Source organism: Lolium rigidum, chromosome 6 (genome assembly GCF_022539505.1).
Source record: "Lolium rigidum isolate FL_2022 chromosome 6, APGP_CSIRO_Lrig_0.1, whole genome shotgun sequence".
NCBI classification, from domain to species: Eukaryota; Viridiplantae; Streptophyta; class Magnoliopsida; order Poales; family Poaceae; genus Lolium; species Lolium rigidum.
Window position 1 is genome coordinate 125,798,789 of NC_061513.1, and position 14,579 is coordinate 125,813,367.

General features: G+C 45.8%; 1 protein-coding gene across 1 annotated transcript; it reads left to right on the top strand.

Moving 5' to 3' along the window:
* The first annotated feature begins 5,192 nt into the window (after positions 1-5,192).
* LOC124665643 lies at positions 5,193-11,127 on the top strand. Its single transcript, XM_047203040.1, has 4 exons — positions 5,193-7,313; positions 8,638-8,698; positions 8,785-9,005; positions 10,775-11,127. The coding sequence occupies exons 1-4, from the start codon at positions 5,272-5,274 to the stop codon at positions 10,827-10,829; spliced, it is 2,379 nt and encodes a 792-aa protein (XP_047058996.1). The 5' UTR covers positions 5,193-5,271; the 3' UTR covers positions 10,830-11,127.
* The last annotated feature ends 3,452 nt before the right edge of the window (positions 11,128-14,579 follow it).

Sequence of the window (14,579 nt, forward strand, 5' to 3'; positions counted from 1 at the left end):
CGCAAATTGAGAGAAGGCGTCTGCGGTGGAGCAAGGGGGAGATGGTTGGTGCCAGAATATTAGCTCCGCGTTTAGGCGCGAAAAATAGCCTCACCTTCCTCTTAGTAGGTCACCACTGGTGTAGAACACAGTCCATCTAGATTTTTCCTCTCGTGCAACGAAGGCGGCGGCGATTTAGATCCGCGGCACCAGCTCCTTTGAGTTCGCGGATTTCCGGCACCGGTTCTGTCACCCTCTCGTCTCACGGTCCAACGGCTGCGGGCAAGCCCTCTTCGTCTTCATCATCCTCTTTCCCCGTCGCCAACGCCTCCGGCAGCAAGGCGCCGCCTTCAACCAAGGTTGTAAGCACCTATAAACCACTCACCCCACATGAAGATCGTCAAAGATAGCCACCAATGATTTCCATATTTCACGGTGAGCAACTCTAACTGGTAGTCGATTGCACGATTGTATTGCAATAACACCTAATAATTTGTTATTTTTCATGTTTATTTCAGGATTGTGTTGGGGCGATTGATTGCACTCATGTCAATGCTAGAGCTCCCAGAAGAGACTCTCATGCATACCCATGGAGGAAACACTACAATAACCAAAATGTGCTTTGCCGTTAAGTTTGATATGAGGTTCACATATGTGTTAGGTGGATAGGAAGGATCTACCCATGATGCAACAATTCTTGCTGACAGCTTGGACATACCTGATTGCCTTAAAATCCCGGATGATTAGTTCTGCCTAGTTGATTCCGAATATGTTAGCTGCCTTGAAATTCTCCCACCCTTCAGGTCAACAACGTACCATCTCAATGCGTTCTTTGCAAAGCACTATGATGCAATGAACTTTTCAATCCCAGACACTCAAGCCTTAGAGCAACGATCGAGAGGGCGCTCGTTGCTCCGAAGAATGGATTTAAGATCCTATATCAGAAGCTTCCATACTTTCCCCATCCAAGTTAAGCTAGTTCTTGCATGTCACATTCTGCACTATTAGATCTTAGGGTTTGGTGTTGATGTGCTTTTCTCGGATTTGAGGCAGGAGTGGGCTGACCCTATGTGGACTAACAAAGGCAACACCGGGATCTGAAGCGGAGGAAGTGAAGAACCGAAGAGGCAACACCATGGCCTCCTGTTACATGAACTGCTATTTGCGTGTATAACTGGGACTTGTGGTGAACTCCTAATTGATAATAGCTAAGGGTGTGTTCGGTTCTGGAATTTGGTGGAATGGGACGGAACGGTTCCGCACCCAGCACCCATCCCTGTGTTCGGTTGAAGGGAAGGAACGGAACCACCAAAAAAGAAGGCTAAGCTTGTGCACATTGAAGATGATCCACTAGTCACCACTCTCAAAGATGGGTTCAAGATGATGGCTGATGCAATTGCAAAATCTGGTGGGGATGATGATGCCGTACCTGATGACTTGTGGGATGCTTTGGCTGCAATCAAGGGATTTGATGAGGACCATATTGCTCACTACTATGCTCATCTTGTTGACAATCCGAAGATTGCAAAAGCGTTCATGATGCTTAAACTTGAGAGCAAGTTGGTTTGGTTGAGTAGGTATGTGCATAAGACCTTTGGAGTGCTCTACAATTTGAAGTGATGATATTCACTTGAAGTGGGTTGATGACCAACAATGAACTTTATTATTCCATGGACCATAATATGTAATATGGACTGTAATGAACTCTATGTAGTTGCTTTTGGATCACTACTATGCATTAAACTGGACTTGTATGAATTTGGACTGTTTCGATGCCTATTATGGTCGTTTGGATCTAATTGTGTACTATATTTGTTGTTATATATGTGTTATGCTTATATGAATATATTTGTTATTGCAAACTGCTCAAAATACAAACAAAGTGCTGCCAAATTTTTTATTACTACATTGTTTCATGGGGGTGGTATGTTCACCATAAGCATGAAAGAGGTGAGCTGAACCAAAATCCTGCCATTCCGTTCCACGTTTTTTCCCGAACTGAACACAGGCACGGAACCATTCCGTTCCTCGCTTTTCCCGAACCGAACACAGGTACGAAACCATTCCATGACATTGGAATGGAACCATTCCGTTCCATGCATCGTGATTCTCAAACCGAACACATCCTAAGTAACTTCTCGACGAACTGCTATTTTTTAGTAGCTAGTACTGAACGACGTTAATTTGGTGAAGCATGTTTATTGGATATGCTTACTGCTAGTTTATAGTAGTGTCTGGTAATATCACGACTTGCAAAGAAATGCTAGAGCGTGTGCAACCAAACAAGCTGAACTCCCATGCCCTATCTAAAATCCATCTTTGTTAACAACAGACAAAATGCAGAAATGAGCTAATTTTTTTTGTTAGCAACAAAACTAGATGCGTAACTAAAATTTAAACTTGATATGGTAAATCATGGACTCAAGAAAAGATCTCCTAAGTGAGAAAAGTAGAGTGCTAGTAGAATAAACAGGATCCAGTCATCCAGCTCTTTTCACCGTACCGAAGGCAGTAGGCAACGCATCAATAGTTTGTCTCATGGCCAAACCACATGTGGCAGTGTGGCACCATGTACTAAGAGGGCGTAGCCCGCAGGGGCTCTCTCCGGGTGACGTGCGGCATGCGGCCATGCGCCGTGCGCGTGCCTTGAAACAATTACAATTACGTACTACCACGTTTGGACCTCAGCGTTTGTTCGTTTCCCATGATCTTGGCGCATCTGGTGAGATGATTGGTATTTTGTCGCCGCGGGACGGGAAAAGCATATAAAACTCGAGTAGACGGCTCGGGCTGAAAAAAAAATAAAGGAAACAAAAACACGTCCTCGGCTAAGAACTTAAGATGGTTTAGGTGAGTGAGTGAGCACGTTTGAGACTGAGAGCCGATCATTCGACGAGAAGCACAGCTCCATGAGTGCATGCCAGGACAAGTGTTGACTCCGCGAGACGGCCGTGTGCAAAAAGACTCGGCGATACTACTCAGCTTTCGTACCTACTCCATCCTTTCTTTACCCGTCCGTGGCGTGTGCATGCTTTGCTCGGCGCTTCCGCCTTTGGGCCGGACCGAAAGCTGAGTATCTCCCGTGGTGACGTGGCCGACGTTGCTTACGAATTAAGTGAGGTTATAGTTTCTCTTAATTGCGCACAAGATTTGTGATGCGTACGTCCGCAGCGTTCGAACGTTCTATACGATCTATCAATCTACTCGTCTCCTTTTCGCGGGCTATCTGGCCAGGAGAGATCAGAAAGAATCATTTTAGTACGTGTATAAAAGTACCTTTCGCCAATTCGAGGGAAACTCGTGGACCGTGTTGCTCAGCCGAAGCCTGTGGACAAAAAAATTCAACAAAGAACGCTTCCTTTACTACACCTTCTAGCTTTGCGCGTGTGCAATAATATTCTCGCTTGCTTCTTCTTCTCTCGTGTTCCTGTCGATTCTTCCCGACAACCGAAAGCTACTGAATACGGCGTTGGAGCGCATGGAGCCAACCAGCCGCAGACATCAGTACAGACGGAACGGAACGCGTTGGAGCGCATGGAGCATCTCTTACATCGAACCCAACGCGTGTATACGTACGGGGAAATTTCGGTTCGTAGGTAGATGCTTCCTTAGCCGATCGAGAGGATGACAGCTTGAAGATCGTCCTTCTAGAAGCAACGGCACGTAATGGCAAAAGAGGAAAAAGTTTGCCGTGTCCCATGCCTTTTATAGTAGTCGTACACGCGTATGCATGTTTAGTGTACCCAAATGCATGTGAATTACCCCTTCTGTGCTTAAACAAAAGAGTGTTAATATTTACTTATGCCACCCAAATTAGTATCATCTAATTCATGCTGATAAAAGTAGCTATTTGGTCTCATAAATATTGCTATATTTTTGCACGAACTCGCTCAAAATTTGAAATAGTTTAAGTTATTGGTGAAACTGAAAGTACACTCTTTTGTAGATGGAGGAAGTAGTTTTTAAGTTTTCCAGGTTTTGATATGCATCCACTATCCTAGAGTAGGAGCACATAAACATAAAAATCTATAACTTGCTAAGCTATGGAGAACTTGAGACAATGCATTGGCTCACGGGACTAGATGCTCCGGCGACGGAAACCACAATAAAAAAGTTTCTTCTTTTTTGAGAATGTAGTACATGCATATGTCTTCTGCATGTCCTTAAACATTTTGTGAAGAAAAGATATTTACAGATTCATAGCCAAGAAAGACCAGAAAACAAGTTGTGTGAAAAGTAATTCTGTAGCACCAAAACATGCTTTCTTACATAGGTCATGAATAATACTATTTTTCTTAGAATTTTATAGGCGCACCTGGAAATTTGTAGATGTATACCCCAGATATGTTTTCAGATTTTCTTGATTTTCGCAATATAAGAGCATCTTGCCCTATAAACCAAAGTGGATATCCGGAGAGAGCTTCCCTTTTAAGACCCAGCCACGAGAGATGAGAGATGCAATCATCCATGTCCCTTTCATCAGTAACCAACTATGTTCCTCTCTCCAAGCATCATCCTTATTCAATTATTACCTGTCACAATGCTTGGAGTACAGTATCACTACTGCGAAAAAGACCATTAGGAGGAGTACTCAATCAGACTTTGCACGTAGCACATACACACACGACACGGCGGGCACGTGATTAATTACTAGGTTAACTAAACTAAAGCAGCACCGATCTAGTGCTCGCCTCAAGACAAGAGGAAAAAAATGCCCTTTTTAAAAAGGGCGAAGGCCACACGCCCAGTTCCCACACCAGCTGTACCCACCCAGCCGCTCACCGCTCGCCGCCACGTGGGCCCAGCCCTTTGACCCCCCTACGTCAGAGATTCGTTGCGCATGAGACCCCCCGACGTAGTTCGATATTGCGAACAGATCCCTGGAGAGCCCGCTCGCATATAACCCCACTCTTCCACTTCGCTCCTCGCTTGTCGTCTCCGTTACCGCTCGCACTGGCCACTGAAAGTACCGTCGGCCCCCTTGTCTCTCTCATGGCGGACTCCTCGAGCTACCCAGCCGAACCCTAATGCCCAGCCGGCGGCGCCGACACGCCCCCGTGCCGTAGCCTCGCCGCCGCGAGCGCCGTTCGGAAGGTAATCGCCAGCTCGCCTACCATGCGCCACTAGATCTTACCCCATTTCCCGGCGCTTCCTCGGATCCGCTCCGATCTGTTCCTGCGCTGCTCCAGTCCCCCCTGACAAATTTCCCGCAGATTGTGCAGAGAGAGAGAGAGCAACGCTCGGTCCGGCGAGGAGGAGCTGGAACCGTGTCGCCTCCGGGAGCGAGGCGCCATGGGCGATCTGAAGGAGATGAAGTACAGGCGGAGGGTCGCGCTGGAGGACCGCGCGCAATGCAGCGACCCGAGGGCCGCCGACTGGGGCCTGCTCAAGCAGGACCCCGTGGAGCTGCTGCGCAAGCTGGACGAGCTGCGGGACCAAATCACGCGCTCCTGCCAGGTCGCCGACCAGCCGCCGCGGGAGCACCGCCGGGCGGGGCGCCGGGCGGCCTCGCTGATCCCCGACTACCCCGAGCCGCCACCGCCGCCACCTCCTATACCCGGGTACCACCGCTCGCGCTACGGTGCCCGCTACGGGCACGGCTTGCCGTTGCCGCCGAGCCCGTGCGAGCAGCTGTACCCTGATCACGGGGAGAGGTACGCGAGGCAGTCAAGTGGGCGGTACCGCCAGCAGTACCCGGGGAGGCAGTGGGAGAACGGTGGGGTTGGACACGGCAGTTCTTACAACCAGTACGCCTGCGCTAGCCCCCAGTACCTGCATGGTGGACACAGGGCTGCGCCGCCAGAAGAGCACATACCCATGGCCAGGTACTTCGCTGGGCAGCATGAGGGCTTCCGGTTCGAGAGGTCACCGTCCGTGTCGTCAGATTATGACCAAAGGTCTGTGGCATCCTCGCTGTACTCGCACCGGTCCGTGTCGAAGAAGAGGGACGAGTATTTTAGGAAGAGGGCAAACCATCTCTGCCGGCCGGTGCATGGTGCTGCGCCGTTTGTTGTTTGTGGCTCTTGCTACCATCTGTTGCAGGTGCCTATGGAGAAATGCATGGGGTGGAAACAAACCCGGATGCAGTGCGGGTCTTGCTCTGAGGTAATCAGTTTGAAGCGCATGAAAGGAGAAGCTGTTGCCTTTACACAGTCATCATCCTTCAGTTTGTCAAAAGCTGAGCAGAGCTCACATGACCAAATGAGACGAGACTTTGATCAGCAAAATCATGACGATGTCGCTTCTGCGTTCTATAATTTGAACGAGCACAGCAGCATGCAAATCAACATCGATTTCGGTGATGATAATTCAGCTTCTTCCAGCATTAGCCATGACAGGACTGACAGAGAATGTGGCTCAAACAGGAGCATTCAGTCGAGAGCAGATGCTATTTCTCAGTCTCCAGGCAGGTCTGGAGACATTGAGAGCCCAAAGGATATATTATGTGAAAGAGATGCAGATTATCAGGTGGAACATTCAGTAGATTGTCCAGTCAGCCCATATTCCCCGGTTGTAGAGGACAAACTTGTTGATCCATTGTGCAGCCAAGAACAGCATAGTAATTCTGAGGACCTAGGTGCGGATAATAGATCTGAACTAAATCGCAAAGGGCAATGCAATGCTAGTGATCATGATAGTCTTGGCACAGGAAGTGAACAAGAGGTCAATGAAGATGAACATGAACGAAAGAGAAAGGAGGGTCACTGTTGTAGCCTTGACGATGTTAGCGAAATGCACAGGCAGAATAGTACAAAAGATGACACTGATAGTCCTGAGAATGGAAATCAAAAGCATGAGTGGGCAAGCAAAAAAGATGTCACAAGCAGTCCTGAAAGTGAAAGTATGTGCAAGAAATATAACCAGAACAGCAAAGAAGATGAAACAAGCGGCCTGGAAGTTGAGAACACAAGTAGGGAGTTTGATGAGAACAACAAAGATGACTCCTACAGCGTCCTTCAACATGCCAACACTGCCCCTGAAGCTGCACTTACAAGTGAGAGATACGAAGAAAATATAATGGAGCAAGATAATGGGAAATTGCATCAACCATGTGTTGAGGATGCCAATGCTCAAACAGAGAGTGGGTCATCAGTTAATGGGCGAACAAATTCTGGTTTCTCTCGTGGTTCTTCTGAGGCTGGGTTAGATGAAGACCAATCCTCAACTGGTAAGAGTGGGGATTCGTCATTTTTTGCTGGTTTCTTGAAGAAGGGCTTCAAGTTTAATCAGTCCATGGAAAGTGTTAAGGTTTCAATTAATGGACATCCAATCTCTGAAAGAGCTCTTAAGAAGGCAGAAAAGAAAGCTGGTCCCGTCGAGCCTGGTTCTTACTGGTGAGTATTTTCTGTACCAGCAATTGAATTGTCGAACAGTTTGCTGCATTTTTTTTATTAGTTTGCACTGCATGCCATGGTTTACTTTGTTCATTCTTAACGTTGATAGAGGTTCTTATTGTTTTCTACAGCTTGCTCAATCATAATTGCTGCTACAGCGACTTATGATGTCCATTAATTATGATTGAGCAAGCTGTAGAAAACAATACAAATCTCTAGATGCTAGAGCAGAAAATGCTCTGGTGGCTATCACAAGTACTGTGTTCTAGAAGACTAGCATATCCGTTTGGACTTTTCTTACATGTATTTGACCCATCTCTTACCTTTAGATCTGTGTGCGGATGTGCCTTTGTGTCTGATCTTCTTTTTCCCAAACAAGTTCCCATTTTCATCATTTTTATTTTGATAGCTGGGGTATATATGTTTATTTGTTTGCTGCTAGACATGTTTGTTCTAGAAACTAAAAATCAGCCTAATGATTGACCCTAAATAACTTTTGGTTCAACATGTAAATCATACAGATTGCCCTCATCTACTGTCTTTCCCCCCACTATTGATTGGGGTGGGCAACTCAGCAATAAGAAAGTGAAGGCCTTACTTTGCAATAGCATGTCAATAATGCTGAAAAGTGTTCTTCAAAAAGCATGCAATATAAATAAATATATTCAAAAGGAAAGCTTCATGTCAGATGCAATCAATCGGAATAAAACCTTACGTGTAATTAATGAATGATAAATTATTGGTACTTGTCCCTCCCTGTAATAGTGATGGCTTGGTCCATCATTTGTTAATTTCGTCATAACAAACTGAACTCATCCGTGCTAAGTTTGATGTTTCATCTCTCTGGAGGTAATCATGGCAGTAAATCCGCTGTGGTTTTTCTATTTGTATGGAGCACACATCATACTGTTAATATTATGATTATTATCATGCTAATTGCTGAGCTTCTTACCTTGTAGCTTTGCCTGAAAATAAATGCTATTTACTGTTAGATTTACAATGGACTTTTACCTCCATTTTTCCCTCAACTTTATTCAATCTTTTACTTGGCTTTTGTTTGATTATGCATACTAGAAAGCCACCGATGATCAATGTTACCCTCTGGTTCATATTTCTTGCCGCTGACACATTTTAGTTCTAGATACATCCATATTAGCGACAATTAACATGGATCAGAGGAGTAGACAATTTGATCAATGTATTATGTAGCTAATAGTTGCTTTGTTGTTGAATCATGATAGATGCTCTTATATGATTAAACTTCTATTGGTTCAGGAGGATTTCCTTTAAGCCAACATTAACGGTTCTGTTTGTTCTCATACAGGTATGACTGCCGTGCTGGATTTTGGGGTATCATGGGGAGAGAATGTATTGGCATTATTCCTGTAAGATTTAGAATCTCTTGATTTTTCTGACTAAAAAAAGCTGCTTTTATAAGGATTTGGTTCTCATGGTTTTCTATAATTTGCAGTCATTTATTAGAGAATTCAATTATCCAATGTCCAGAGATTGTGCTGGTGGGGATACTGATGTCATTGTCAATGGCAGAGAACTACACCAGAGAGATCTAGAATTGCTTGTAGGTAGAGGGCTTCCACGTATCTCTGGCAAGTCATATACTATTGAGATTTCTGGAAATATTACCGATGAAACTGGAGCGAAGCTGCGCAGTCTTGGCAAACTTGCTCCCACGTAAGTTCCTTTGCATTCTGTGAATGGCTGCATGTCCTTGCTGATCGGATATTTAGGGCATGTTTGGTTGCCCTCCACACAATACCACACTTTTGTGCTTGCGCAACAAGTGTGGCAAGTCACAGTTTTGTGCCAGTCAAATTGATCTCCTGATTTGTGTTTCAAAAGTTGGTTAGCAAGTGTGTCTTGTGTCTATGACATGTGGAGTAAGAGGCTAATAAAGAGTGGAACAACACAAATCCAAACTATCTTCTTGATTGAAAATATTAGTTAAACACATGAATATACAACCCAGAGTTCCATACCCATCATACTTGGGTAGGATATGGATAATATAAATTTACCCATTATAATTTGGGTATGGAGAGGGTAATTAGCCATCTATTCGCAAATAATTCATACCCGTTCCTCCGTGCGTAGTATCCCCCAAAATGCATGCAGAGTCGTGGCTTGACATCGCTCACTCCTTTGTGACGCGCATTAACTTCCAGCTGCCCTCCTGTGCTGATCACACGGAACCATGCACGTACAGAACTTGCTGCTCGTTGCACAACAGCAACTTTTCTGTGCCGGAGCAAGTTACCGTCATGTTCTCCATACCTTATCTATGGGTTTGCCCAAATCAATTGGATAATACCCACTTATTTTCTGTATGGATAATCTAAAATATTATGGGTATGGATAATCTAAAATATTATGGGTATGGGTAACATTGGGTTTGGATTTGGATTAGCCCTCCCCAACGGCAGCTATAAGCTAGAGCATTTGGAAGGTGGAGAAACATGTGAACATCTTAGAATTGAACAATCATACTTTTAAGTGAACATAATTGAAGATGATTCCACATTGTTTGCCATGGATTTTAAGTAACATTCTGAGCCATGAGGGCTCGATGTAACTGAGTAACTCCCAGCTTTCTGTTGGAGACCTAGATTTAGTTCCTAGGAAATGCCGAGTTGGAAGAGAAAGTTCGCTCCTACTTGGAGCACCACTTTAAGCCACATCACACTTTCACAGATGACTCTAAATGATTTTTATCCTAATACAATCCTCCAATCTAAGGATGCCCTTTGCATAATGTCCTTTACTAAAACTCTACTTTAACCGTACTTAAGTTTTCAACTTTATTTTAAAAAGTTACTCCCTCTAATCCAAAAATGTAGGTCCATCTAGAGTTTGGTGCACAAATTAAAGCTGTTGATGAAATGCGAATGTTACTTTTTCATTCATTTCTAAATCTTTCTCCTTTTCCTTCCAAATACTGAAGTAGTTGAGTTATTGCTCAATTCTGGATGAATTTCTGAACGGCTATATTGGGCTGTATGCATCCTTGATGCAGAGGCTGGCGCTAATGAAAGCTTCCATTTTTTAAGAAAAAGAGAGTGGCTAAATATAAGAAATGAGAAAAAGTGCATCAGAAGTGTTGAAAGACTTACATTTTGGATCAAGCTGAAAAAGCTCAAGGACTTACATAGAGAACTTACGGTTTCCTATATTTCTCAACAAATGCTGTTAAATCTCATCGGTTTAAAATACCACTCCACTATATGCTGCAGTCCAGCTATCTCTTTCTATCTCTGAAGTGTAGCAGCCAGCTGCCACATTTCATTCCTCTTATTATTGGCTAGTCCATTACAAGTTTGTGCAATCTTTTTCTTAGGATTTGGATCTAGTAATTTTAGTTATTACACACATGAGTATTTCTTGATTATATCACTTACAGTATTGTTATCGCATCTACTCACAATTATCACCTTTCTGCTGAACAGAATTGAGAAGCTGAAGCGTGGTTTTGGTATGCACGTCCCTGAAGAATTTAGGTAGCCGGATGTAAAACCGGGTTCCTGCATTGCAAATAATGGGTTCAATCACTTCCCCCGTAGCTACCTGTTGGAGGCCAAATTTGCGATTTCTACTAATACTGACATCGAAGCTTTTTAAGTAGTACTTCAGGTGTTGGTGTGCAGCAGATGTGGTAGTAAAGATCACATGATCTTGTGGTTTTACTATATGATGACTCTTTTGCTGAAAGCAATGTATGAAAATGATTCAATCTGCCAGGCAGCTTAATTCCTCTGCAGCCTGTACATGGTGTTTCGTACGTGTGTTGGTGTCTTGTCGATATATTGTGTCACCACGGGAAGCATTAGATATATGTGCAATTGTCGGCTTGTAAGATATTCGTAGAGCTGTACGTTCTCCAATATATGTGTAAATATGTTACTCTTGGTCCTTGGATCACCTTCTCTCTAGTATCATGGATGTACTGGCAGCACAGGAATTCATAGGAATTTTGGAGGGTTTAATCCTTTGAATCAAATGACTTCTATAGAAAATTTCTATATGTAACAATCCTACAAAATTCTTTTATAAATTCTTTGAATCAAACAAACCTGAAGAGGATATGGTGCTACTGAAGGAATTATCACACTGAAAGTTCTTGTTTCCTTGTGCATACATATGTGTTCTAGCAGACAAAAATGTAAGCAAATCTTTTGTTAGCGCATCTCCAGCGGCGCGATGCAAACGGACGCGCAGTGACCGTTTTCGTCCGCCGTGACCGGAAATGCGTCTGGGGCCTGCTCCAGCGGGGCGACCGTGACCGGAAATGCGTCTGGGGCCTGCTCTAGCGGGCGATCGTGACCGGAAATGCGTCTGGGGCCTGCTCCAGCGGGGCGACGCAAAACGACCGGGCCGTCCGCGGAGACGCAAATCTGGCCCAAATATGCGCCAGGTTTACGTCTCCGCGGACGGCGGTCGCGCCGAGCTTCCTCCATTTCTTACCCGGTCCCGCATGTCAGGGACAGCGAAATCCTGCTTCGATTTGCTTCTTTTTCCCCTTCTTTGCTGCCCTAGTGCGTCACCACCACCCCAACCCCACCCGCCGCCGTCCGGCCGCAGCGCCGCAGTAGTCGCCGCCGGCTGTGTTCTTGCCGCGCGGGAGAGCAGGAGCGTACTCGGGCTTGGCTCCGCCGCGTACTCGCCGGCTGTTTTCGGGCGAAACGCTCCCGGTTGCGCCGCCCTTCCGCCCACGACCTGTTCGGTCAATTGCGCCGGTAGGTTTCTACTCGTGTTTTCGGCGCTATTGTGCGCGGCCATTGATCCGCAGTTTGTACCCACGCAGATGGACATGTGGCAGATGTTGGACAAGTTCCGCGCGGAGGTCGTCGACTCCTCTTCCGACGAGGAGTCCGATCAGTCGACGCAGACATTGGCAACTACTGCAGCCTCCATGATCCACGAGTTCACCTCTAACCCGGGGCCGCAACACCGGGGCTCTGTGAAGGGGCGCTCCAAAAACTGCCGCGCAACGAGTGGAAGGGCAGGCCCGCCTCCACAAGGACTACTTCCACCTCACCAATCCGATCTTCCCAGAAAAACTGTTCCGGCACCGATACAGGATGTCAAGGGACCTGTTCTTGGTCATTCTACGGGGCGTCAGAAACTACGACCCCTACTTTCAATGCAGGCGCGATGCAACAGGTGCGTTAGGCTTCACCTCCTACCAAAAATGCTCCACGGCTATTTGCTTGCTCTCATATGGAATGGATGCGGATATATTCGATGAGTATCTTCGAATGAGTGAGAGCACCTGTCTTGAGGCCATGTACAGGTTTTTCCGAGCCGTGATTGCCGTGTTCGGAGAGTATTACTGTCGGGAGCCAACTGTTGAGGATACAAGGCGGCCCCTATCTATCAACGAGTCTAGAGGCTTCCCAGGAATGATTGGCAGCATAGATTGCATGCACTGGCGGTGGAAAAACTGTCCATTTGGATGTCAGGGTGCGTACAACGGGTATGAGGAGGGAAGAACTGTCATTCTTAAAGCTGTCATATCTCAAGATTTATGGATTTGGCATTCATCCTTTGGCATGGCCGGTTCCAACAATGACATCAATGTGTTGCACCGATCACCAGTTTTCAACCGGCTCATGCAAGGCAAACCTCCCCGGGTGAGCTATGAGATCAATGGAAATGCATATGACAAGCCATATTATCTTGCTGATGACATCTACCCTGACTGGGCCACATTGGTGAAGACTGTCCGTAATCCAAACTCCGAGAAGACGAGGAGGTTTGCCAAGATGCAAGAGGCTTGCAGGAAAGATGTGGAGCACGGATTTGGTGTGCTCCAAGCTCGGTGGGCAATTGTCCGTCACCCGGCAAGAACATGGTCGCTGAAGACCATGCATGAGGTGATGACATGCTGCGTGATCATGCACAACATTATCGTTGAGAACGAGCGTCCTGATGGCCGCAATGAGAACCACTGGGAATTCCAAGGTGAGCTGGTTGCGCCACTTCCTGGAGCTTCATCTTGGCAGGACTATCTACATAGGAATGTAGAAGTCACTAACGAGAACGTCTCCAAACAGCTGCAAACGGATCTGATTGAGCATCAGTGGACATTGGCTGGCCCTGAAGATCATGCCTAGAGAAATACTATCTTATTTTCATGTCGACTTAGAAATTTAAATGTAATAACTATGACTTTGTTGATTTCCTTATTTTGTTGTTTCGAAACTTCGTAAATTGATGCAAATGCGGAAATGTGTCGGCCCGCTGGAGTCAACCCTAGATACAAACGGACGCGCGGACAAAAACGGTCTGTCCAGTGTCCGCCGCGCGACGCAAACGGACATTTCGGACGTCCGAAGTGCGTTGCGCCGCTGGAGATGAGTGAAGTCTACCGGCCTGCCATATCCAACTACTACATTGTCGCGGCAAGGTTTAGATGGATGTTAGAACTGGCTCTCTTGGTCTGGAGGTTCGTGCACGGATTACCCAGAATCAACCATTTTTAGAGCAATTCCAATAGTATAGCTAACTGTTGGCTATAACAAGATGTCATATCATTTGTAGTCATCATATAGCTAACATGTACAATAGTTGGCTATAAGAATGTAGTACTTTACTAATATATGGCCCACCTTTCACTCTCACAAAGTCGCCTAGGAGCACGTCGTGAGTAGTTGCTATTGCATAGTAGCCCACCTCCCTTCTCTCTCCTCTTCTCTCTCATCCAACTCATCTAAAATATATTATTTAATGTTTTATAGTCAGCTGACTGAACTCTATTGTACTTGCTCTTAGGCCAGATAAGCCTTTGTCTCCCTGGTGCTTCCTTTCAACATCGCGGTTATCGTCGCAGGCTGGTCTTCAGCTAGTGAAATGGTTAGCGGTGCTGTCAGGCGATTGGTTCGTTCGTCCCAGAAATATTCTTCCTGTTAATATCCACGGCAGACGGCGGATTAGATTCCACCTTCGTGTAAAAAATGTTATCCCAAGAGAAAACGGGGTTCGTTTTTTCACAGGCGGACCATCGGTAGCATGCAGTGCGATTCGACTCAAAAGTCGTGGCATTCGTCTTGCCACCCCGCAACCGGTACATGCTGGTAGGTTGTCTGCGCACACCTAAAAAGATAACGATAGATTTGCGTCAAATTCCATGCGATGGGTCCAGTGCAGTTGAAATACACGGCTCAAGGTGTAGATCACTCAAACTTGAACCACAATGATCCACCCAAAGTCATCCCAATGCCACTGCTCTTCCAAGAGTATAAGGTCGACAGT

Coding starts and splice junctions, on each gene's coding strand:
- LOC124665643 (XM_047203040.1), top strand. CDS start 5,272: ATGGGCGATCTGAAGGAGATGAAGTACAGGCGGAGGGTCGCGCTGGAG. Junction 7,314..8,637: donor GTCGAGCCTGGTTCTTACTG/GTGAGTATTTTC, acceptor GTTCTCATACAG/GTATGACTGCCGTGCTGGAT. Junction 8,699..8,784: donor AATGTATTGGCATTATTCCT/GTAAGATTTAGA, acceptor TATAATTTGCAG/TCATTTATTAGAGAATTCAA.